The 23,655-nt window shown below is 46.3% G+C and overlaps 1 protein-coding gene across 1 annotated transcript; it reads right to left on the bottom strand.

The window, feature by feature from the left end:
* Positions 1 to 13,388: 13,388 nt before the first annotated feature.
* On the bottom strand, positions 13,389 to 20,225 carry LOC311373028 (sorcin-like). Its single transcript, XM_084489891.1, has 8 exons — positions 20,088 to 20,225; positions 19,191 to 19,400; positions 17,859 to 17,928; positions 17,162 to 17,205; positions 16,198 to 16,345; positions 15,202 to 15,315; positions 14,713 to 14,771; positions 13,389 to 14,401 (listed from the first exon to the last, which is right to left on the bottom strand). The coding sequence occupies exons 1-8, from the start codon at positions 20,109 to 20,111 to the stop codon at positions 14,375 to 14,377; spliced, it is 696 nt and encodes a 231-aa protein (XP_084346017.1). The 5' UTR covers positions 20,112 to 20,225; the 3' UTR covers positions 13,389 to 14,374.
* Between the last annotated feature and the right edge of the window lie 3,430 nt (positions 20,226 to 23,655).

Raw genomic sequence — 23,655 nt, 5'->3', positions numbered from 1 at the left:
GATGAGAGATGTTTGTTCTTTGCGATACACCCAGACGCACCGTAGTGTGTGTGTGCGTGCGTCTTTCACAAACACAACTTCATATACATCGACTAGATACACAGGTTTACATATTCTCCGTACGTAGCGATGGATACTATAATTACACACCTGTGCTATAGATACATACATATACTGTAAACGCAGACCTGTACACAATTTACATACATACAATTATTAATACATAGTTATACTCTCAATACATAGCTATACATATTTTACATACATACCTATACATACTCTAAATAAATAGCTTTACTCTCAATACATAGCTATACATATTCTACATACATACCTATACATACTCTAAATAAATAGCTATAGGCCTACTCTCAATACATAGAAATACATATTCTACATACACACCTCAAAAGCAAAGACAATAATCTCAGACTCCCAACACCCACTCTTCCCTGAATACAAAACCTAGCCATCAGGTAGAAGAATCAGCATGCCATTATGCAAATCCAATCGCCTTAAGTTATCATTCGTCCCAGCCTCCATTAAGCTTTTGAACACAACTTAACGTCTACCAAGCTCCATGTTGTGGATGTCAAAATGTTGGTTTGTCTGTTTTTTATTGTTGTTTTATTGTTATGTATATGTTATAAAAGCAACAATGCACTGTGCCCAAGGCAAATTTCCCCCACGGGGACAATAAAGTTTTACCTACCTACCTACCTATACATACTCGTACTAGTCTAAATGCATACCTTTACTATAAAAATATACCTATACATGGTCTACAAATACATATACATACTCTAAATCCATACCTATACTCTAAATACCTACCTATAATCTAAATATACATGTACTGACACCCTGAATACATAGTTTTACACAATATTTAAATACATATGTACAGATAATCTAAAACACAAATATATACATATATATATATATATACATTAGTTACATTTTTCCCTGGTACAAAGTCTCATTCATTTTGTGTGCGTGTGTGGAAACAGCTTAAGCTAGCTTTCTTTTTCGGCTAGGTTAGCTTACTTACTACGCTATGTTAGCTCATCACAACCAACAAACTCAGCTAGCATCGTTTTCTGTAACTAAACATTGTAAACTAGCTTAGTGTGTTGAAACTAAACCATCTAAGCTAGGTTAGTTTGTCAAAACAAGCTTTCTAAGCTAGCTTAGTTTGTCAGAACAAGCTTTCTAAGCTAGCTTAGTTTGTCAGAACAAGCTTTCTAAGCTATCTTAGCTTTTCAGAACAAGCTTTCTAAGCTAGCTTAGTTTGTCAGAACAAGCTTTCTAAGCTAGCTTAGTTTGTCAGAACAAGCGTTCCAAGCTAGCTTAGTTTGTCAGAACTTTCCTCTCGAAGCAGCCACGTGTATACCACCAAAACCAGTAAATAAAACCAGTACCTCCTCACCCACACCAGCGCGCCAAAACCACGAGCTGGGCCGGGCGCTCTGCGAGGCGCGGCGCGAGAAGGAGCTCATGGCGGCGGCGGCGGCGTCCCGCGGAGCCCCGCCCTCGCCGGCCTCCACCGTGAGGCAGCGGCGGGAGAAAGCGTCCAATGAGGAGGGAGAGGAGGAGGAGACGGAGGAGGACGAGGAGGGCAGGGTGGAGGAGGAGGAGCAGAGGCCCCTGTGCTCGGGGGTGGCGGGGTACCCGGTGGTCCGGGACCACGCCCTGGGCCTCGGGCTGGGCGAGGCCGCGGGCGACGCCCAGGCGAGTGACGGCCGGCAGATCCCGCCCTACAAAGGTGAGCGAGTGTTTTGATTGGTTAAAAAAAAAAAGAAGTGCCGTTTTTTTAAACCGAACACACCCGCCTGTTTTTTTCCTTCAATAGCTTTGATTTTTTCTTTTGTTATTTTTTGTTTTTTTGTATTTTTGGATGGAAAAGAAATGTAGTGTAATGTAGTAATGTAGTTAAAGCTTCCACAAAACAAATGTTTTATAATATGCCTGCCTCGAGAAAGCATCTATTTCAGTGCAACCGAGAAAAAGTACCCTCTTTTATTCAAATCGAAGGCGTTGTTGACTCTCCATCAAACCGCCGTCTCTGTATAAATTAACCTGACATTCTCCTGCGTCGCCCCGCTGACAGGAACGTTCTCATTGGCTGGCTCTTGGCAGCCAATGAGTCACGGGGCACAAACGTCCTCTGGAGTTCCCAGACAAAAGGCTCGTTAACTTTGTTCGGTTAATTTGGGAAGAAAGGAAAAAAAAAACACACACCCCAGAAAGCCTCCATTAGCCTCAGAAGCAGAATGCCAACGGCTATTTAAGAATCCAAACATGGACGAGGAGTTATGCGAAGGGAAAGCCTACTCAGTCATAAAATGGAAGGGATCAGATTAGATTCAGAGTCCAGGGGTCATTGTCCAGGCAAAGGATTCAAAAGAGACGTGGGGTGCAATTATGTTGTCTCTGGAGAAGTACTTTATAAAGTGTGGGCGGCAAACGTAAAGGCTTCTCTTTATCTTACAAAGCCTACATCTTATGTACTTATCCCTGCCTCGGTGGAGCCATTGTTTTTTTACGTGTACGTAAATGTGTAGAAAAAAAAAGGAACTAAAATGTTTTTCTTCTAAGAAACGGTTTCTATAGTGGATGTTATAGCACCCTTTATTAAGTTGAGATGGAATAACTAAGAGGTAAAGTATGAACGCCATGCACTAACTACTAAGACGAAGCACACCATGTTATGATGGCATGCACGCTTTAATGTAATGTGTGGTGTGTACACTGTTTCAAAGGAGGATGTATGAAATAGAAAAATCATGCATAAAACATTGTACAAAACGTTATGTAAGATATTGGATAGTCCTTAGAAAAAGTGCAGACTAGGGAAAAAACATCTGCGTGCAAATTTAAACTCGTCCCATTCAACACTTTCAGCCGATTCATAAAACACCTGAGTTCACCTGAATCGACCCTGTGTGTCTGAGCGGGTGTGTGTGTGTGTGTGTGAGTGTGTATTTGAAGGCAGCATGCCTTAATTCCATATGTATTGATTCCCTTAATCAGCACAGCTGGCTGGTTGTGTGTGTGTGTGTGTGTGTGTGTGTGTGTGTGTGTGTGTGTGTGTGTGTGTGTGTGTGTGTGTGTGTGTGTGTGTGTGTGTGTGTGTGTGTGTGTGTGTGTATTTGAGGGCAGCATGCCATAATTCCATATGTATTGATTCCCTTAATCAGCACAGCTGGCTGGTTGTGTGTGTGTGTGTGTGTGTATGTGTGTGTGTGTGTGTGTGTGTGTGTGTGTGTGTGTGTGTGTGTGTGTGTGTGTGTGTGTGTGTGTGTGTGTGTATTTGAGGGCAGCATGCCATAATTCCATATGTATTGATTCCCTTAATCAGCACAGCTGGCTGGTTGCATGTGTGTGTGTGTGTGTGTGTGTGTGTATGTGTCTGTATGTGTGTGTGAACCATGTTGCAGCCCAATAATGCCAGTACGTACCATTCATCAAATAAGCCTCTGCCTCCATCGCTACACCTCAGGAACAAGATTGATTGTTGTCGTTTTTTTATATACCTTATTTTTTTTCCACGGTTCCACGATCACGAACAGATGAGCGCTCATATTAGCAGAAGATGGATGCTAACCTTCATCTCCAGTCACACGCACACACACAGACACACACACACACATACACACACACACACACACACACACACAAACAGACGCACACACACACACACACAAACAGATGCACACACACACACACACACACACACACAAACAGATGCGCACACACACACACATAAACACACACACACACACACGCACACGGGCACACACACACATAAACACACACACACACACACACACGGGCACACACACACATAAACACACACACACACACGGGCACACACACACACAAACACACACACACACACACCAGCTCATGTTGTGTGTGTGTGTGTGTGTGCTCCCAGAGCTGGGGGCTGAGGACTGGGAGTGCCGGCGGTCCAGGGAGGGCGTGGCCAGGTGTGCCCAGGGCCAGGAGCCCGCCGGCGGGGAAGAGGACAGCGACACGGACCTCACCTACGGAGAGGTGGAGCACCGCCTGGACCTGCTGCAGGAGCACCTCAACAGGTGTGTGTATGTGTGTGTGTGCTGTGTGTGTGTTTGAGTAAAGAGTGTGTGTGTGTGTGTGTGTGTGTGTGGGGGGGGGGTGTTTGTGTGCTGTGTGTGTGTGTGTTTGAGTAAAGAGTGTGTGTGTGTGTCTGTGTGTCTGTGCGTGCGAGAGAGAGAGAGAGAATGTATGTGTGTTTGAGCAAAGAGTGTGTATGTGTGTGTATGTCTGTGAGTAGGTGAGTGGGTGTGTGTGTGTGTGTGAGAGAGAGAGAGAGACTGTGTGTGTGTGTGTGTCTGTCTGTCTGTCTGTCTGTGTGTAGAGAGAGAGATACAGAGTGTGTGTGTAAGAGTAAACCTCCTTTGCCCAGTGATTCCACCAACGACTCAATCAATCACTCGTCTACGCTACAATGTCGTCGTCTTGGCATTTCACACACTTTCATCCAAAGCGGCTGGAGGGTCGAGGGGCGTCGAGGGCCGTCCCGCCACTAGGCCTCTAGCCTCCGGGGTTAGGCCGTGGACAAACGGGGATCGAACCCAGGGCCGGGAGTCAAACAAACTCAGAATCTCTCCGATTTTCACTCTGATTCTCGAATCAGGACTCTCTGCATCCGCCGCCCGAGTACTGACACGGACGTTGAGCGTCGCTCCCTGCACGCATGCAACACGAGTTACGACAGAAACAGCACAACTTACAAAGTGTACCCGTTGTGAGTCGCTCTGGATCAAAGCGTCCGCTAAAATGCCCCCTGAATGTGAAATGTAAACGTGCATCCACACTAAATGAGTAAAAACACAAAGTCAGTCAAAGGTGAGGGGGGGGGGGGGGTCCCCTTCGTTGTTGTGACGTGGTCGGCATTCGTCCGTGACTCCGGTGTTTTCAGTTCAGCTGTTTATCTTTTCGTATTCCTTTCATACGGCGGCAGACACACACGGCGGTGAGATTCGGTCTCCTGTGTAATGGATAAGGGATGAGGGATGGAGGGAGAGGAGGGAGGAGGGGGGGGGGGGGGGAGGTGGTGGGGGAGGAGGAGGAGGAGGAGGTGGGGGGGGGGTGGGGTCTATTTATAGCGCGCGGTGCCCACGGGAGGCCGGCGCGCCACATAGACCCCCTGCTGGTTCCCCTGGGTGCTGCTAGGTGACAATGCGGGGAATTCGTGCGTTCATAGTAGAGAGAGAGAGAGAGAGAGAGAGAGCAGGGGGAGGAGGAGGAGAGGGAGGAGGTGGAGGAGGAAGAGGGGGGGGGAGGTGGAGGAGGAGGAGGAGGAAGAGGAGGAGGAGGGGGAGGAGGAGGAAGAGGAGGGGGAGAAGGAGGAGGAGGTGGAAGGAGAGGAGGAGGGGGAGGAGGAAGGGGAGGAGGAGAAGGAGGAGGGGGAGGAGGTGGAGGAGGAGGAAGAGGGGGAGGTGGAGGAGGAGGAGGTGGAAGGGGAGGAGGTGGAGGAGGAGGTGGAGGAGGTGGAGGAGATGAGAAAGGTGTGGTTTGTGTTTGTTTATTTATTCCTCTCCAGGGGCTTTCTGTCTGCCTGTCTGTCTGTCTGTCAGTCTGTCTCTACTCTCCCACTTTATCTTAGACATTTACAAGTCCACTTTCTATGTTATTTGATAAGCGTTATCAAATTCGATCAGTATTTCTCCATTGCATTTCTCTTTATTCTCCTTATTCCATCGACTTTGTTCTCCTTTCATTGTGTCGTTGTTTGGTCTCAGCAAAACCTAGATACTGTGTGTGTGTGTGTGTGTGTGTCTGTGTCTGTGTGTGTGTGTGTGTGTGTGTGTGTGTGTGTGTGTGTGTGTGTGTGTGTGTGTGTGTTGTTCAAACAGCAGTTGACCCTCCTCTCCTCCCTTCCTCTCCTCCCTGTTCACTCCCACCTCTGGGAGGAAGAGGCAGAGGTTCCACCAAAACAGGGCTGTAAAGGGCCCCAGGGGGGCACACACACACACACACACACACACACACACACACACAGACACACACACACACACACATACACACAGACACACAGACTCCATCTCTGCTGCCTAGGGAAGATGTCGAAAACATGGCCGCCGCCACGTTCGGTCCCATTTGCCAAAACGGGGCCCCAGCAGGAGACTTGATGACCTCTGATTGGTTCTGTTAGAGCTTGTACTGGGTACTGGCGGAAATTGTGTGTGTGTGTGCGTGCGTGTGCGTGCGTGCGTGCGTGGATGTGTGTGTGTGTGTGTGCGTGGGTGTGTGTGTGTGCGTGCGTGCGTGCGTGGGTGCGTGTGTGCGTTTGTTCCTCATGTGTTAGAGAATAAACAAGATGTAACAAGCAAGGCAGGCATTTTGCCTCCTGGCGAGAGTTGTGAAATCTCGTCCATCTTACCCAAGATTGGAGGTGCTAGTATGGCAAGGGTGGTTTGGGTGTGGCGGTGAGAGAAAAACGTGTAAATTAATGTTAACCGATTTCTCGTTATGGTGACATGAAGCCGGGAAAAGCCAAACGACTTCGCCGGGACCTAGAGCGACTCAGGTGTTGTGGTGTGGCGCCCTCTGGTGGACATAATATGTTTTTTTTTGGCAGCTGTTTGAAAGACGGATTGTTTGTATTGTTTTTACAGTCTCAGGAGCGATGTCAGAATCTAAGAGTCTAAGACCGATAATGAGTCTAAGATTTATTTGATTTAATGCATTTTTTGTTGTTTGTGTGATGTTCGACAGGTAATTAGGAATAAAATTGCGAAAATGACAATAAAGTCTAGTTAGTACATCCACATATAGCCGATCACATCCTTCAAAAATATTAAAAAATAGTTTGATTCAACTGCTTGTTGGTGAAAGAAAAATATAATTTACAAAATAACAATTACTTCCCCATTCTTTTTTGTATATTTATATATTTATTTATATATTTATTTATTTATTATAGTTCCTTTTTTTCAAGACGTGTAGGATATCATTACAAAATGGGAAATAAACATTAAACAACAGAAAAGTGAGCAGTAGCCTATATGCATATTTGCTATTCCTAATTTCACATTGATATCTTCTGATTTAAACATTTTCACATCTATCGTATCTTCTATCCCTTATTTTAATTTCCAAACTCAAGCAGAGCAATTCTGACAAGCAATTTCCTTTGGCATTAATCATTGATAAGGTACTCTTCATCTTAATCTAAAATCTCAACACCCCCCCCCTCCCGCCCCCCCCCCACCCCAGACTGGAGTCCCAGATGACGTCAGACATCCAGGCCATCCTGCACCTCCTCCAGAGGCAGACCCCCCCCGGGCCGCCGGCCTACAGCACCGTCACCTGCAGCGCAGAGTACCAGGACCCCGCGCTGCTGATGATCCAGCAGCCCACCTCCGCCGACCCCAGCCCCGCCGCCACCCCCCCGCCGCCCGGCCCGTCCCACCCCCAGGTAAGTGGCCCCCGTGCCGACACCCTATACCTACACCCAAACCTACACCCATTACTTACTCATACCTACAGCCATAATAGCACCCACACCTATACACAATACCTACAGCCTATACTTACACTCCTACCTGTACCCGTGAATACACCCAATACCTACACCCTAACCTACGCCCAATACCTACACCCTAACCTACACCCATACCTACACCCAATACCTACACCCAATACCTACACCCATACCTACACCCATACCTACACCCAATACTTACACCCTAACCTACACCCAATACCTACACCCAATACCTACACCCATACCTACACCCAATACCTACACCCTAACCTACACCCAATACTTACACCCATACCTACACCCAATACCTACACCCTAACCTACACCCAATACTTACACCCATACCTACACCCAATACTTACACCCATAACTAGACACATACCTACACCCATAACTAAACCCAATACCTTAACCCGTACCAACACCCAAAACCTACACCCAAAACCTTAGGTAGGTAACATTAGGTATAAAAAAAGAAAATAGAGTGTAAGATTATAATTGAACATAATCCCATTTCATGGTACAACAGAAACAGTGCAGCCTTCCCGGTGACGTGTCATATTAAAGCTTGACACTCTGGGCTGAGACTACGGGCCGACGAGAATAAATCAGCTCATCACGAGAGTAAACTGACAGTAAACCCTCTTTTAACAGGCTTTAACTGTGTGTGTGTGTGTGTGTGTGTGTGTGTGTGTGTATGTGTCTCTCTTTTGGCCGTCGTCTCTTTAAACCTTCTTTAGAGTCCCCATGCGCCAACTGCCTCTCAGCAACGTCGTTATGGCAACACCGCCGCCTATAAAAGACATGGCCGTGCGCACACTTTATGAATGGAGCATCAATTCAACTATAAATTCTGCTTTATGAGGACTGGTTGTGACATCACCACCGGTAGTGAATGTAACTTATAAAACGGGCGGCTTAAATCAAGCGATCTGATTGGTTCCCAACTGTTGTATAATGAGTGTATACACACAGCTATGACGTCCCATTCAGTTTACGGAGTTCTGTATCACTCTGCGCCTAACTTGAACTGTTGTTTTATTTATATATAAAAGCAATAGCATAGTTCACTGAAGCCTAAAAATATGTTGATTGCTGGAGAGGGTGGAAATGTTGTAAAGCAATAGGCACACTGTGAGTGAACTGCTCGATAGTAGGCTAAATTGCCGGCGAACCAAGCTACTGTCTCTAGCCTTCTCTCTGAAGGACGCTACAGTGTGTTGCATAGCAACCGCCGCGCACTTTGCAGGCAGCCAGGAGGGACTACATTTTTGTATTCGTTAAAAAAATGCTTTTCCAACTTTCTTGTTTTTTCAAAATTGAGAGTGTCTATGACTTTCATTTCGCCATACTTACGTAACCGTTTTATAAAAGCAATAGATCACTTCAGTCAGTGAAATGTTCTCATTGTACCACAGCCTGTCGTGATCTATTGCTTAATTATACCGCAGCAATGTTGAATACTTGATCTCGATTGGTCCATAAAGGTTCAAGGGTGTGTATTCCCTTTTCGATAATGGGACACCTCTTGTCTTTTAAGAGTATCCATGCGCTACAAATCCAACAGTAACAACAGCGGTTAAATAGATTACATGAAACAGATTTTTCCTTGACGATGGAAAACAATGTAGGCAAGGCAAGGCAACTTTATTTATACCGCAATTTTCATTAACTTATATTTTCATACACGAGGCCGACTCAAAGTGCTTCACATAGAAACATTGGCATACAATCAAATCAAATAATAAGATAAGTAAAAGAAAGCAAGTTTAAAAATGCATGTATGTCATTTATTAACAGTCTCTCTGGTATCAGATCAATAACCAGTGTTTGTAAAAGCACAATAAAACACACTGGGGTGCGATAAAGAATGTACTTCTTACCATCCATTACTTTTATTATTAATTTAAAAAAAAATTAATTTATAAAAAAAAAACAAGGGACTCACACGTCTCTCTCTCTCTCTCTCTCTCTCTCTCTCAGAGCTCCGAGGCGGCGGCGAGAGCAGAAGACCAACCCAAAGAACCCCCCCCTGACCCCCCCGGTGAGACGGACGCCCCGCCCCTCCCCCTCCTCCCCCCCCACCACCACCACCACCACCACCATCACCACGACGAACAGGAGGCGGAGTTGGAGGCGGAGCTCGCGGAGACAGAGCTCAGCCGGGGCAGCGGGGACTCCAAAGAGCTGCACCCCCCCCCCTCACCCCCAGGACCCCACCCCACCCCCGCCCCCGCCGCCGCCGCCGCCCCCCAGGCCCATAGCGGCCGCTGACAGGCAGGCCTCACTGCCCGACGTGCAGCCCAGTAGCACGGAGACGTCGGGACTTCACAGGCCAGCGTCCGACCCCGGGATCCCAGGGGAGTAGCTCCCCCAGCCCCCCCACCCCCTCCCCCCCCCCCCCCCGTTTCCCCCCCTCCCCCTCTTCCTCTCTTCACGACCTTCCTGCGACCCTGACGCGGCGGTCACGCCCATCCTCGGTCACGGAGCAGAACGCCGCCGCGATAGAACGTTAAGAGATGCCGAAAAATAAAAAAAAGTACTTCTTTTTTTTTTTTTTGCGTTTTAACGGTTACAGGATATTATTCCAGAAGGCGTTAAAAAGTTTGATCAGCTAGTTTTTCCGTTTTTTTTTTTTTCTCCAAAAATGGCCAGTATAATCAACGCATGCATTTACGGCAAAAAAAAGTCGCGGCGACGCGTCCGATTAAAGAACGGAACGCAAGCGACGCTCGGCCGCGACGCAAAAGACATCGGAAAGGCGACTTTTTCGGATTCGTTTTCGGTTACGAGCGTCGACACGTTTGAGTGTGGCCGCGAGGGGCGTTGTGCGCACAACTTACGACGTTGAACTTCGATCACTCGGCGAGAAGAGGGCGAGGTTCCTCTTAGGTTTGACTCAGGGGTCTTAGAGAGACTGATTATGCAATGGAGAAGAAAAAAAAAAAAATCCAATGTAAACTTTCTTCCATTCCCTTTTCAGAACACCGGCCCTCCAGCCCTTCCATGTACTTAACTCTAGATGTAGAAAGCCCCTTTATACAGAGGTCTTTACACACGCTATATATTGACCCGTGTGTAATGAAATCACTTACCGTGTACATATTTTGAATGGAACACTGCCAGCAACGTGCTCTTTCTGAAAGAGATATGCATGTTTGATTTTTTTTTTTTTTTTTGTTCATGTATTTATTTATTTATTTCACACTTTATTTATTTGAAGGTTTTCATTGTCACGGCACGTTTCACCTCCACGGCAACTCCCCGCCACGCACGCTCGCGGTTCCGAGACGGCCGGAAGTCCTGCGACTGCATCGGCGGGACACAATGTATTGTTGGTTTCATTTCTATCTCTTCCAATTTCAAAAACATCTAATACTATTTTTTTGGGGGGGGGGGATTTTGGACAGAGGGTTAAAAATAAGGACCCTTCCTCCACACTCCAGCGTTGACATAGAATTGCTCCAGCGACGTTGAAAACCAGTACAAATGCAAATGCAGAGTACAAATGCTGCCCAAGGGTTACAAGGGAAGAGGTTGAGTCGTGTGATGCGTGTGAAACGCACGCAAATCAACCCAATTTAAAAAAGGGGCCCATATTTCACAATGCCAATTAGCCGTATTTCAGACTATTTCAAAATCGACCCTGTAGTGACATCACAAGTGGGAGTGCCCGCCCAGAAATAAAAAATGAGTTTGGTCCGGTTGATGTGCGGGTAGCTTAAGATGTGGATGTAAACGGCTAAGCGTCCCCCCACCTGGAGGTAACATAGTGTCCCTTTACAGCAAGCCGCTTGTGATTTTAGCGAGAGAACACGGAAGAACGTCCGTGTTCAGAGGTCGTATGGGTGCCCCATCTCACGAAAAAAACACGAGACTTGAGTCAATAAAAGCAATAATGATCCTTTAAAATGAACTCCTCCCGACATCGTACGTTTCCGGAGAAGAACATAGTGAACATTCGATTGAATAATAACGTGAGGTGAAGAAGCGAGATTTTTCGGAGATTTCCGATTAATACATTTTTCACGAACTCCGAATCATCGCCCGTCGAGAGTCGTCAACCAAATCGAGCTCCGTTTTTTTTTTTTTTTCCCGTTTCATCATCCATGCTTGAAGTAGTCGCGTGTTTAGCGTAGATATCGGAAAAAAGCCGATGAAACTAACAATGTAATGACCATGTAACCAACTGCATTGTATCAACTACTTGGTGTGAGCATGGCCATACGGTATTTCAGTAATACTGGACATGAAGTTTCAACGCGGGCCGATTATGATTCGGAGCGATTCACTACTGGGGGAATGTTCTAGAACAGGCGTTTTGTATTTCGCGCCGGTCCCTTGTTGCGTGCATGCTTTGAACGTCTTCCATTTCTTCTTCTTGGAAAAGAAACCATTGTTTTGTAAAAGAAAAAAAAGGGTAGTCAAGGTGGCCAAGAGAGAGGTAATAACTGTGCTGGCGTCCGGGGGGGGGGGGGTGGGGGGGAGCGGGGAGGTGCGGTAGAAAAACAAAACAATGAAATGGTGATTTACTGGATTGTTGAGCGAGAGTTGCTCAGCCTTATTAGCCTAGCCTGCGCTAGCCTTCATCACTCACACATACAGTAGGCTGGCACACCCCACGCAGCAACACAAAGCGCTTTTCTACTCTCGACATGTAAATGTATCGATCCATGCGAAGCATATATTATGGGTGAACTGCATGACGTTGAGGGGGGGGGGGAAAAAAAGCTAATTATTCCATATAGTTTGATGACATACCGACAAAGTCAAACAAGGCCTCGTACCTGCATGACGACTGCACTGGACCAACCACACTTAACTGTTTATGTATCAGCGTGACGTGTTTTTTGGTACATAAAACCAACCACTACTACCCATACTCGAGAGATTTAAAAAAAAAAATAATGGTTGAAAATATTTTTCTAAAATAGAATAGAATATTTAATTTGCCATTATTTTTCTATGTATTTTGGTTAAACTAGGAACCGCCCCTGATGCTAGCTCGGTGTGTGTGTCGGCGTTTAGCGATGCAGTGTTGCACACGTTCTCAAAATGTAGCAAGTTAAATATAACTAGGTCATCCCCACTTTTAACCAGGGTATTGCATGATACACGTTGCAACAATATTTAAATGTACTTTCTGAAAAGTCAGACGTTGGGGTCGGAGTCCGAAATAGTCAAATCGGTTCTGAGAAAAACCCCGGTCTCTGACTGGCTGTGAAGTTGCGCAGTGTCATGAGATCTGCTTTGATTGGTTGGGTTATTAATTGCAAGAGGTAGCCTAGGTAAGGTCTTCCCGTTTCAGCCAAACTAATCAGTGTAACAAAATTAGCAGTTTCATAATAGTTTGCATTTTTACAATGCAATTAACTTTAATTTCGAATCTAAATAAATCTAAATAAATTCTAACGAATTGTGTGGTGGCGATCAACCAGACAAATCTTCCCTGACATTCTAGAAAGCTTTACCAAATGACTAAACACAAATGTCCAAGGTTTTTAAGACTACTCTTCCTTTCCTACACAACCAAGTTTTGCTTAGACCTTAACTAGACAGCATAGAATTGCCTCTAAACAAGTTAGTCTGCCGAATTTTCACGGGATTTGCAAACTTTTGCACAGAGATTAGAAAACTTGTTGTACTGGATATAACATGTCACTTTTTAAATCTAGTGCTGTTTCACAATTGTTTTTATGCATTTTTTTAAATGTTTGCCACTGTATTTTATACAATGCAACACAGCTGATTTGAATGTTTCTGTTCTTGACTATATATTTAATGAAACTAAATATATGATGTACATAGAGTGAAACATTTGCGCAATTGTATAAATTAATAAACTGAATGCTTACTGAATAAAAAATGTGTTTATTGTAAATAACAAAATATGACCCTTTGACATCAAGTGCACAGTTTAGGATGAATGCCGTCAAACAATTTACTGGCCTGACAACAGAAACCATACATTTCAATTTAAGCAGTATATAATTTTCCCGAAAACTCATCTCCACAACAAAACTGTGTGCGTACACAGACATGTTCCTTTCAGTATTCTTACTTTGGCTAACTAAAAAGTGACGCTAATATACCAAACCCATAGTTAATGCACGTGAAAAAGAATGTAGTAATCCAAAACAAAAAATATATTGCAATACATTAGTTCAGTGATTGTTTTTTTTTTTATAAAACACGCTTTTTTCTTTTTTGTTATCACTAAAATATTACCATACATTCAAAGATTATAATGGCACATAGGTATCTCAACGATCAGTATTAATTCTAAATAATAATTCACACAAGTAAATACACTCACTTTAGCACTAGCATTTCTTCCGGAGTTCTGTTTCCGAGAATTAGGGAGTGTGCGCCAAATTGCAAAAACATTCCAAGTCCTCATTGGTCAAGTGTCCGGCCAATCACAACATTTGACCTTAAAAGGGGACAACAATACCAGAATTGATTGCTTCTCATATGTATGGCACTGTAGCGAGGCACATACTACACTCTTTTGTATTTAACTTTCCAATAAGACGTCACGCCGTCTCGCAGAGAGTCGCCGTCTCCTGGCGGGATTTTGTTTTTTTTTTGCTTTTCTTTCGTCGGACACGCAGCCCCTTTTGAGTGGCGCGGCGTGTCATGGCACATGAAACGAACATAAGCGGGCTGACTAGGCTAACGTGCTAAATGCGTGTACTTCCCCCGTGTGGCTCATCTTTCGCTGGTCACCGCCCGTTACTGGCTTCGCCTTTTGGAATTTCCTGGGAAATTAAGAGTGGAATACCACCTCGGGGTCTTGGTTGGTTGCCGTGGCCAAAGTGGTGTCCACGGCGGCATTTAGATGGACATGGTGCAGAGGATGAACTGAAGGGGGGAAGGAGGAGAACGGTGAGAGGGGGTTTCACTTTGAACACCACCACCACATATATTCTATTTCTCTATTTAGTTATTGCACTTTTACCCACGTAGCAGGACATTGTCCACCGCACACATAAGCCCCAACCCCCCAAACCACTAGACTAGGTTTTACTATAAGTTCAATTCAAATCAGTAATTAAATTGTTATTGCCTTCATCACAGTACAGGCAGTATTCATAAAGTAAAGAATTTTGCTATACACAGGGTTTTTATGAAAGGCATTAAGTGCACAGAAACAAATGCATAAAAGCCCTCACGTCATCATACTGGAAGCTGACAGCTCCCTGCTGCATGGTGTCCCTGCGTCTGAAGGCATCTGCACGGAGACATGAACGAGCACAAGGCCAGACTCTGAAAACTCTGAAAACTCCCGTGGAGCCGGCCAATCAGAGGCCGGGAACAGACTGTACTCTTCGACAGACAGCCGACAGAACCAGGTGGGGAACGAAAGCCTTCTGTACATTCTGATCCATCAAATATAACAAGTATTAAATAAATAAATATATATGACATAACATTTGTAATGTGTTGATGTTGCAGTAGCACAACTAAAGATGGTGAACTTTTCTTAACTCAAAAAGATATATCGCATAAATGACTAATTAGCATTCATTTTTGATTCATAATTCATAATGTAATGTCATTTTCAGTCAGCATATCGTCTTCACAGACTTCAGCAGGTCATAGTTCAGTTGCTGGGCGGATTAGCAGTCTCCCATGATGCACCGGGGCTGAGGCGGAGTTACCTGTGAGCGACCTGAGCTTGACGCAGCACGCCACGTAGTCGTCAAAGTAGACGCGGCCATTTTTACTGTAGCGCCTGATGATGACGTTGAGCGCCTGCGGGCTCACCCTGTAGCCTGGGGGAGACACACACACACACAGCAACATTACACACACACACACACACACACACACACACACACACACACACACACACACACACACACACACACACACACACACACACACACACACACACACACACACACACACACAGAAAAAGAGAAAGACACACACAGCGAAACACACACAGACGGAGAGAATAAGGAACATTCTACAAAGAAATGAAAAGGAGAAAGTATTCAATTAAATAATTAGGGAAAAAGACAAACAGAAAGACAGACGGAGAGAGATAGAGGGGGATAGAGTGACAGACAGAATGCGAGAGAGAGAGAGAGATATAGAATTATACCGAAATGTACATCTACAGTAAATCAGTTTGGATAGAAAAAGGCCTACATAATAAGAGGGCTATAAAAAGGGCTGTGTTCCCACCCTAAATTAAAATCATACAGGAGACTAAAACACTGTAAGTGTAGGGTCAATCGTTTGTTCAAATAGCAGTCAAAATAATAACCATCAAAAAACAAACAGGAAACAGTAGCCTCGTTCGAAATCGTTCCCTATTCCCTCACTCACTATTCCCTATATCGTGTTTATGACATAGTGAACTATATAGGGAACGAACAACCGAGAATTCAGACACTACGCCGAACATTTCTGAACGTCATTTGCGGCAGTAGACGCGCCCGCATTGCATTGTGGTACACGGGAGTAACGTGTAGGGAACATTAACCACTGAGAATTCCACTACAAAATGGCGAGTGCACTGTATCCGTGATAGGGAAACGATTAAGAACACAGCTTCTGTCTCCAAAGGGCGGTTCAAAACGGAGGTGGTGTGGGGGGGGGGGGGGGGGGGGGGGGCGGCGGCGGTGGCGGGGTGGGCGGGGCCTCACCCATGGCGCTGACGGCCTGGGACATCTCCTGGGGCTCCACGGTGCCACTGCGGTCCCGGTCGAACATCATGAAGTTCTGCTTCCAGCCGTTCAGCGCAGTGAACAGGTCCTTGAACTCGTTGAAGCCCATCTTGCCCGTGTGGTCTCGCTGCAGGGGGGGGGGTTGGGTTAAGGGAAAGCCCCTCCGAACCTCAGTGGATGCTCATTGTTGTCGCCCTTTTTTAATTGATTGGTCTTAAAAAGGTGACATATTATACCACCGGGTGGGAGTGTGATTGGCTGGCGCGAGCCGTCACAGGGAAGGATTTTCATAGTGACGTCACAAGTGGGCGTGTCCACCTAGATGGTACGCTGGACGGATCGGTCTACCGGCCCGCCCAGTGTGCAGATACAGTACAGTATCTGGGTTGGACACGCCCACTTGGGATGTCACTATGAAAATCATTCCTTCCCTGTGCCAAACGGCGTGTACCGTCTAATCACACCCACGCCTGGAGGCATGACATGAGCCCTTCAAATCCTTCTTGTTGGGCCTTATGGTAACAGGTCTAGGCCTCCTTCTAACCCTAACCCCAGGCCACAGTTAGGAGGAGGCGTCTTTCCTAGCACCTCATGAGTAGCTTGGTCTACACATTGTTCAAAAGCAATACGTCTGAATTTTTACTCAGGCGCGTCAGGCTGTGGACGTTTGGGGATCGAACCCGGTACCTTTTGGTCGGGAGTCCAACACCCTTGCCCAATACACTATCCTGCTCCTCCACACTGGAACTCTCAAGAGATATCTCAAACAGATCCACGTCAAACCTTATCTAACTTTCCGTGGCACCAAGCAGCCTGAGCTCACAACGACTACACATGGATTAACTCCCAGCCGAATGCAGGTGGTTCCCTCAAAGCGGCCCTCCTATTGGCTGAGAACGGCTGGAACACTGCGTGCCGCGACACGGCGGCTATCAAAGGATACATCCAACATTGCGATCATGATCTTGCACGTCTCCAAGCTGAACGCTGTAAGGATAGGGAGGGGAGGGGAGGAGAGGGGGAGAGAGGGGGGAGGGGAGGGGAGAGGGGGGCGCGTTACACAACAACACGGGAGAACACAACACCAGGGACGAGGCACTTGTTCCATCAAGTCTTCACTTCCCATCGAGTCGGACTGCAGGCATGCAGAATAATTATTTATTATATTGAGTAGCAATCGTTTTAAAATGGGGGAAGATAGGGGTGATATCAGTAGAAGCAGTATTTGTGGTGACATTAAGGTTGCATTTTATGGCACTACCAGCAGAACTAAGCAGTAATGTCATCAGAAATAGCCATTATGGCCTTAACAGTAGCAGCATTAGCCAACCATAGCAGCACTAGTTAACTGTAACAGAACTAGCCAACAGTGGCAGCAATAGCCAACAGTAGGATCCCTAGGTATAACTAGCCAACGTGAGCTAACTGTAGCAACAGTAGAAGCACCAGCCAACAGTAGACGCACAAGCCAGTAGCCAGTGATTTACAGTAGCAGCACTAGCTTACAGGAGCTTGCATCAGCCAACAGAAGACAGCCAACACTAGTCGACGGTACAAGGCAGCAACCGACACTATCACACAACGGCGGCGGCGGCGGCTAAGCGTAGCGGCGCAGGCTAGCGTAGCGGCGGAGGACTTACGGGTGTAGGTTCCGCTGATGCCAGACTGTGTCAAACAGCGCTGGAGCTCGTCTGCGTCGATCTCCCCGTCCTGTGCAGATGAGAGTGTCTGTGAGCCGTCTTACAGCACAGCCCCGCCATAACACACACACACACACACACTATACATTCTATACCATGGTCTAGCGTTCTAAACCAAGGTTCACTTTCTATAACAAAGTAGTGTTTGACATCCAGTCATTTAAAAAGGGGACATGTTACACCACCGGGTGTGAGTGCGATTACAAGCCGTTTCGAAAATGTGCCGCTTCTGATATCACGGGTGGGCGTGTCCACCCAGATGTGTAACGGATGGATGAGCACCGTTTGCTACGGTCCACCGGGTAGGCTGGTAGACCGATCCGTCCAGCACACATCTAGGTGGACACGCCCACCCGTGAGGTCAGAAGTGGGACGTTTTCAAAACGGCCTGTAACGGCTAATCGCACTCACACCTGGTGGTATAATATGTCCCCTTTAATAGACACTTTTGCCCAAAGCAATAAACTCAAAAGCGTTCAGTTTGGAGGTTCACCACCCACTTCAGGAAGAGGCCTTTTGGAAACGTGCCATTTGCTGTAGGCCACTGATAACGTACATATGGCCCGATGAGAGCTTTCACATCCTGACTCGAGACTGTGAAACCATTTGTGTATGCAGCAGGAACCAGGAAATCAAAGACCACTTCCTGGAGTTGGTGGCGAGCCTCCAAACTGAAAGCTTCTTAGTTTATAGAGAACAGAGGAGGAGGGATCCCCGAAATGATGTTCCAGGAAACCCACCGCAATCTCAAATGCTTCTCACGCACTATATATTTTTTTGTCTTTCGATGTCAGGCAGATTGAGGGGGTGGAGTTCATGTCCCCTCTTGGCCACGTCACAGAGCGGGAGAGCTGCTACTGTGGACTCACAGGGCCGGGCCAGGCCCAGACATTACGTGACGGAGCCTGTTGCTGGCGTTTTGGACTTTGAGGAAGTACACAAAACGCCACAAAAACCGTCAGGTATAGGCCTTATGTTGTGCTGATTTTATGATTATATCCTGGTGTCCATCCCTTCACCAACGGCGGATTGATTTGATCTTGATTGATCTCACGCTTGAAAACAAGCCGCCAACGCGTTCCTCATCCGACCCGTGACAAAACAACGCTTTGATCAGCCTAGGTTATGGTATATTAATGTTGATTTAGGAACTAGTACTATAACTCTCTTCCTCTCAATATGTGAGAGTATCACCAACTAACAAAAACAATAAAAATCACATGATGCACTCTTGATTCATGATCGACCCTGGGGCAGAGTGCAGACACCGACCTGGCCAGCGACGGCGGTGAAGTATCCATACATGGGGTCGTTGGTGGCCGGAGGGGGGGCCCCGTAGGCGGCGCCCTGGTACTGAGCGCCGTACTGGGCGTACGCCCCCTGGGGCTGGCCCCCCATCTGGCCCATGGGGTGCCCGGCCATGGGGTGACCCTGGTGGTGGGGCATGCCCTGGTGGGGCATGCCTGGCATCGGTGCACCATACTGAGAGAGAGAGAGAGAGAGAGAGAGAGAGAGAGAGAGAGAGAGAGAGAGAGAGAGAGAGAGAGAGAGAGAGAGAGAGATTTATCATCACACTCCCCAACCCCTCATTAAAATGAAGATATATTCGTTCCTCGTCTTGTGCAGAGCCAATGGCTCCACAGCTGCGTTTGAAATTTGATATACGTTTGGGATTGCTGTCGTACTCTGGCCTTCGGCAACCCAATAAAGAGAGAGAAACAATTTCCTACCGACCTTTACCGCCACTAATATGAATTTAATAAGTTAAAAGAAAGAGAAACTATGTGTGTGTGTGTGTGGGGGGGGGGGGGGGGGGGGGGGGGGGGGGGGGGTATGAAGGGGGGGGGACAAGGGGGGGGGGCGGGGGTCGACGGATGGACAGCAAATTCAAATCAAGTTTCGAAGCCATTTAATAGCTCTAAACTTATAACACCCCAAGTCCAGCTTCACATTCGACTTCACATCCTCATCCAAAGTGTTAAAAACAAAACGCAACGGAGTCCGACACGGAAAAAGCGGAACTCTCGGCGACCCCGGGTGACCCGCCCCTTCCCGGAATGCTTTCGGAGGAGCACCGCATCTCCCACCCTGCCTGGGTTATGTAACTACAACATCTACAACCACGACGAAACAAGTCGATTAATCACACGTTCGGCTCCGTGTACTCACCCCACCGTAGCCTGGATAAGCCATTTCCGCCGAAGTTGACAAGTGGTCGTGGAGAGGGGTGTCGTAAAGCACTGTTGGATTGATTAAAGTTTGTTTGGAGCAGAGTACACACACCTATAGAGACGATACGGCGGCCACTTCCTGTAATAGACGGTCTCGGCACGTCATGTCCGGTGTCGTCAGTTAGACGGAAGTGCGTCGGACGGTCTTTCGTGTGACGGGCGAGGCGCATACCTATGGACCGTACCGTGACCACGAGCACCATGCAGTGTAGCATTAGATCCTTTTATATTCATATAAATATATTTATTTATTTATTTATTTATATTTTTGGACGGGTGTGTGTGGGTAGGACGGAAACTTAATAAAGTTTTGTTTTTTGAAGACAAAGGCTGTATGTGTTCGGAGATTTACTGACAACTGACAAACAAACACAAAACGATGAAAAAATGTCACGGGATGTCATTTTTTTATCATTTGTTCAGTTACTTGAACAAAAAAGAAGGAAATATTGACTTTTGTGATGCCTTCACATGACCGCTAGGTGGAAGTGTTGACAACATTTATCCTTCTTTATTACCTGGGGTTTGAGGTTTTTCTCGCATGGGGTCAAACATTTGAATCTTGCTTCACATTTGTGTTGGTTTTAGCACTTTTTTTTTTTGTCTTAAAGCAATTTGCTTTAAGATTCTGACCCTTGGTCATAGTTGAAAGTTATGTGTTTGTGATTACGTCCCTCCCTTTGTTCATGGTTCCTTGCATGCCAGCCTGTTTGTTTGAGCTGATGATGATGGTAACTTAAGTGGTGGTGGGCATGTTTAATGTGTGGGTGTGATCCCAACTGATGGTCAGCCTGGTTTAAAAATGTAACGTGGACCACACCTTGGTGGCTTTGTTGTACTTTGATGTGTTTTTGGTCTTCCTTCCGTGTTGTTGAGTTAAACGTAAAATAAATGACTCGTCTTCTGCGTTCAAACCCTGTTTGGATGGCTGAAGTTGTAGGAATCAGAGTAGGGAGGGGACAACGTCCATGTTACCGGCGGGTTCCCCTAGGCCGGCCGTAACGGGGCGTAAATGCATTCAAATTGCAAACAGGATTAAGTTATATGTGGTCTGTATACAGTCCAACCTCGGATCTTCCCTTTGAACGGCAGAGAGATGGTATGCTCCAGCTGTTTGTTGAACCCACTTCTATCCTTGTCCATACATGGCGTCTCCTTACGCCCTGACACTTTTCAGCACAACCCTCTTTCCCCCGCTCCCCCCTTTATATTTTATTATACTTGATCTCTTTCCTTCTTCTCTTCTTTCCCCCTTTCCCCATCTCCTCTTGTGTTTACTTGACCTCTGTCTTCCCCTCTGCCCGTCCTTCCATCCTCAAGAGATTGTTTTCCTTTTAGTCGTTTTACTCAATGCTCTGTTTTCGTCTCCTATTCCCCGTCCTCCTATCCCGTCCAGGCCTTTCTGTTTTACTAAGGAAACACGATGTTTGGGTGTGTAGTGATTCATTTTCGGCCCAGCGCTCCAGCTTGTTATTCAGGAAGACCCAACTATCCCATTTCTGTACAGCCCCTTTCCTATGGGACGAAAAAACCTGCCAACACCCACTAACATCTGGCTGCATTATTTGGGACATGTCACAATCTGCGTTCATTCCTAGAACTAATGACCGCCGTCGCCACGGCGATTTATCGGCTCCAGCTCCAGATCGGCAGTGATGGAAACAGGACTCGCTTATTTTCGCAGCTTTAAAGGTGGAAGTTCCGCACATTGGCGCGTCAGAGGGTTGGGTGGTGTGTGTGTGTGTGTGTGTGTGTGTGTGTGTGTGTGTGTGTGTGTGTGTGTGGATGATGGCTGTCACACTGATTGTACTCTAGGGCTGGGTGAGGATTGAAAATATGGAGTACACAGGGCCCTCGCCAGGGTTTGAAAAGTAGTGACGGCCTGGGGATGAGGATACAGTTTTGTTGGGGAGGGACGGTGGGGGGGGGGGGGGGGTGGGGGGGGATGTTGACCACACCACCAGATGTCACACACAGCGGACAACAAACTAACAAACGTACACTGAATTAGGCATGCACTCAGCTCGGAGAAGTTCTCATCCGCTGATTTCCCTATACAGGTTTTAGCATTTAGTCTCCAATTTTTCTTTTTCTTCTATGGGATCACAAAAAAATTCGGTGACCTCATAGCTGGCTACAGGCAAGGTTATGCATTGAGCAATGTGCACAAGTTAAGCCAGTCATCTCCAAACACATTCAGGGAGATATTTCCTGTAAGACAACACCTGCGTCATGTATCATTGTCTGTAAACCTTTCAATAAACCGGTCTTTCAGCACCACCACCCTGTCTAGAGGAGCCCAGTAAGAATCCCAAAGGTGGAGTGTGGCAGACACCCAGGTGGCGCCGTGTTCGAAAAGAGACATTGAATAAGTAACAGATTGAAAAAAAAAGTTTGCAGCACAACATTTTCCTTGGCCTCCGTGCTGGTATCCTGGGTGTCTCCGGGTCCATCTCTGTCTCAGTCACCCTCTCTCAGCCAAATATTTCAGCTATTCAAATCTCCGAGCCAAGAAATCCATTTCCCCTCACATTTCTTTTAAATCAAAAATGACCTCTGTCGTGGACATGAATAAACACTGAGTGTTCTTCGAGATGTTGTTCCAAGCTTTTCAAACAACCTAACACAGCTCACAGATGGACATCCTGATTAAACCAGATATATTATAATCATATTGTTGGTACAAATAAAAGATTTTGGTTTTGGTGCCTGATTACTTTGTTCTTACATGCAATTTCTTGATGATAGTTTGACATCCCCATTGCATTAAGCATTAAAGTAATAAAGTTACATGATATATATGATATATAAATCATTATACTATATATATAACTAATATTCAATTACATTAATATGCAATCAATACACCAACGATGTGTGTGCATGTGCCTACTTTGTCATGATCGCTGTATAATGGGACTATGCCACGTGGAGGTTAAAGTTATGATTGAAATGACATTGATTGAAATGACCAAATTAAACTGGAGTCTAGTCCCTCTCTCTCCCTCCCTCTCTCTTTCTCTGTCTCTCTCCTTATCTCTCTCTCCCTCTACCTCTCTATTTGTCTCTCTCTCTCTACCTCTTGCTCTCTCTCTCTCTCTCACACACACACACGCACACACGCGCACACACACACACACACACACACACACACACACACACACACACACACACACACATACATGTACACGTACACACACACACACACACACACACAAGACACAAGATGTGCACACAAAGTGGCCAATCCGTCCCATCTCAGTGATTTTAATCGGGGGGGGTTAGTGTCACACACTAAAATGAAGCTACCCTGTGAATCTGGCTCTTCAAACAAGCCGCGCTGCATTAGTTGAGTCCAGAGAAACCCTGTTTGTTTGCCCAGCGGGTGGAACAGGTGCGAGAGATGATACCTATTTCCCATAAAGGAAGATGCACCTGTTTGTTAAGCTTTTAAAGGGCTTTTAGCGTTCACTTCGGACGATCGACAATTTATAGTATGTACCCAG

Source organism: Micromesistius poutassou (assembly GCF_964030765.1).
Source record: "Micromesistius poutassou genome assembly, contig: SCAFFOLD_2752, whole genome shotgun sequence".
In the NCBI taxonomy this organism is placed as follows: domain Eukaryota; kingdom Metazoa; phylum Chordata; class Actinopteri; order Gadiformes; family Gadidae; genus Micromesistius; species Micromesistius poutassou.
The sequence above is the reverse complement of the archived record's forward strand: the minus strand, read 5'-3'. Positions and strand labels throughout refer to the sequence as shown.

Bases quoted from the DNA above. Each gene is read 5' to 3' on its own strand.
- LOC311373028 (XM_084489891.1), bottom strand. From the start codon at position 20,111: ATGGCTTATCCAGGCTACGGTGGG. The intron at 17,929-19,190 runs GTCGGTGTCTGC...TCATCTGCACAG, and splicing joins TCACCGCCGTCGCTGGCCAG to GACGGGGAGATCGACGCAGA. The intron at 14,402-14,712 runs GTGAGGGCTTTT...TCCCCCCTTCAG, and splicing joins TCAGCTTCCAGTATGATGAC to TTCATCCTCTGCACCATGTC.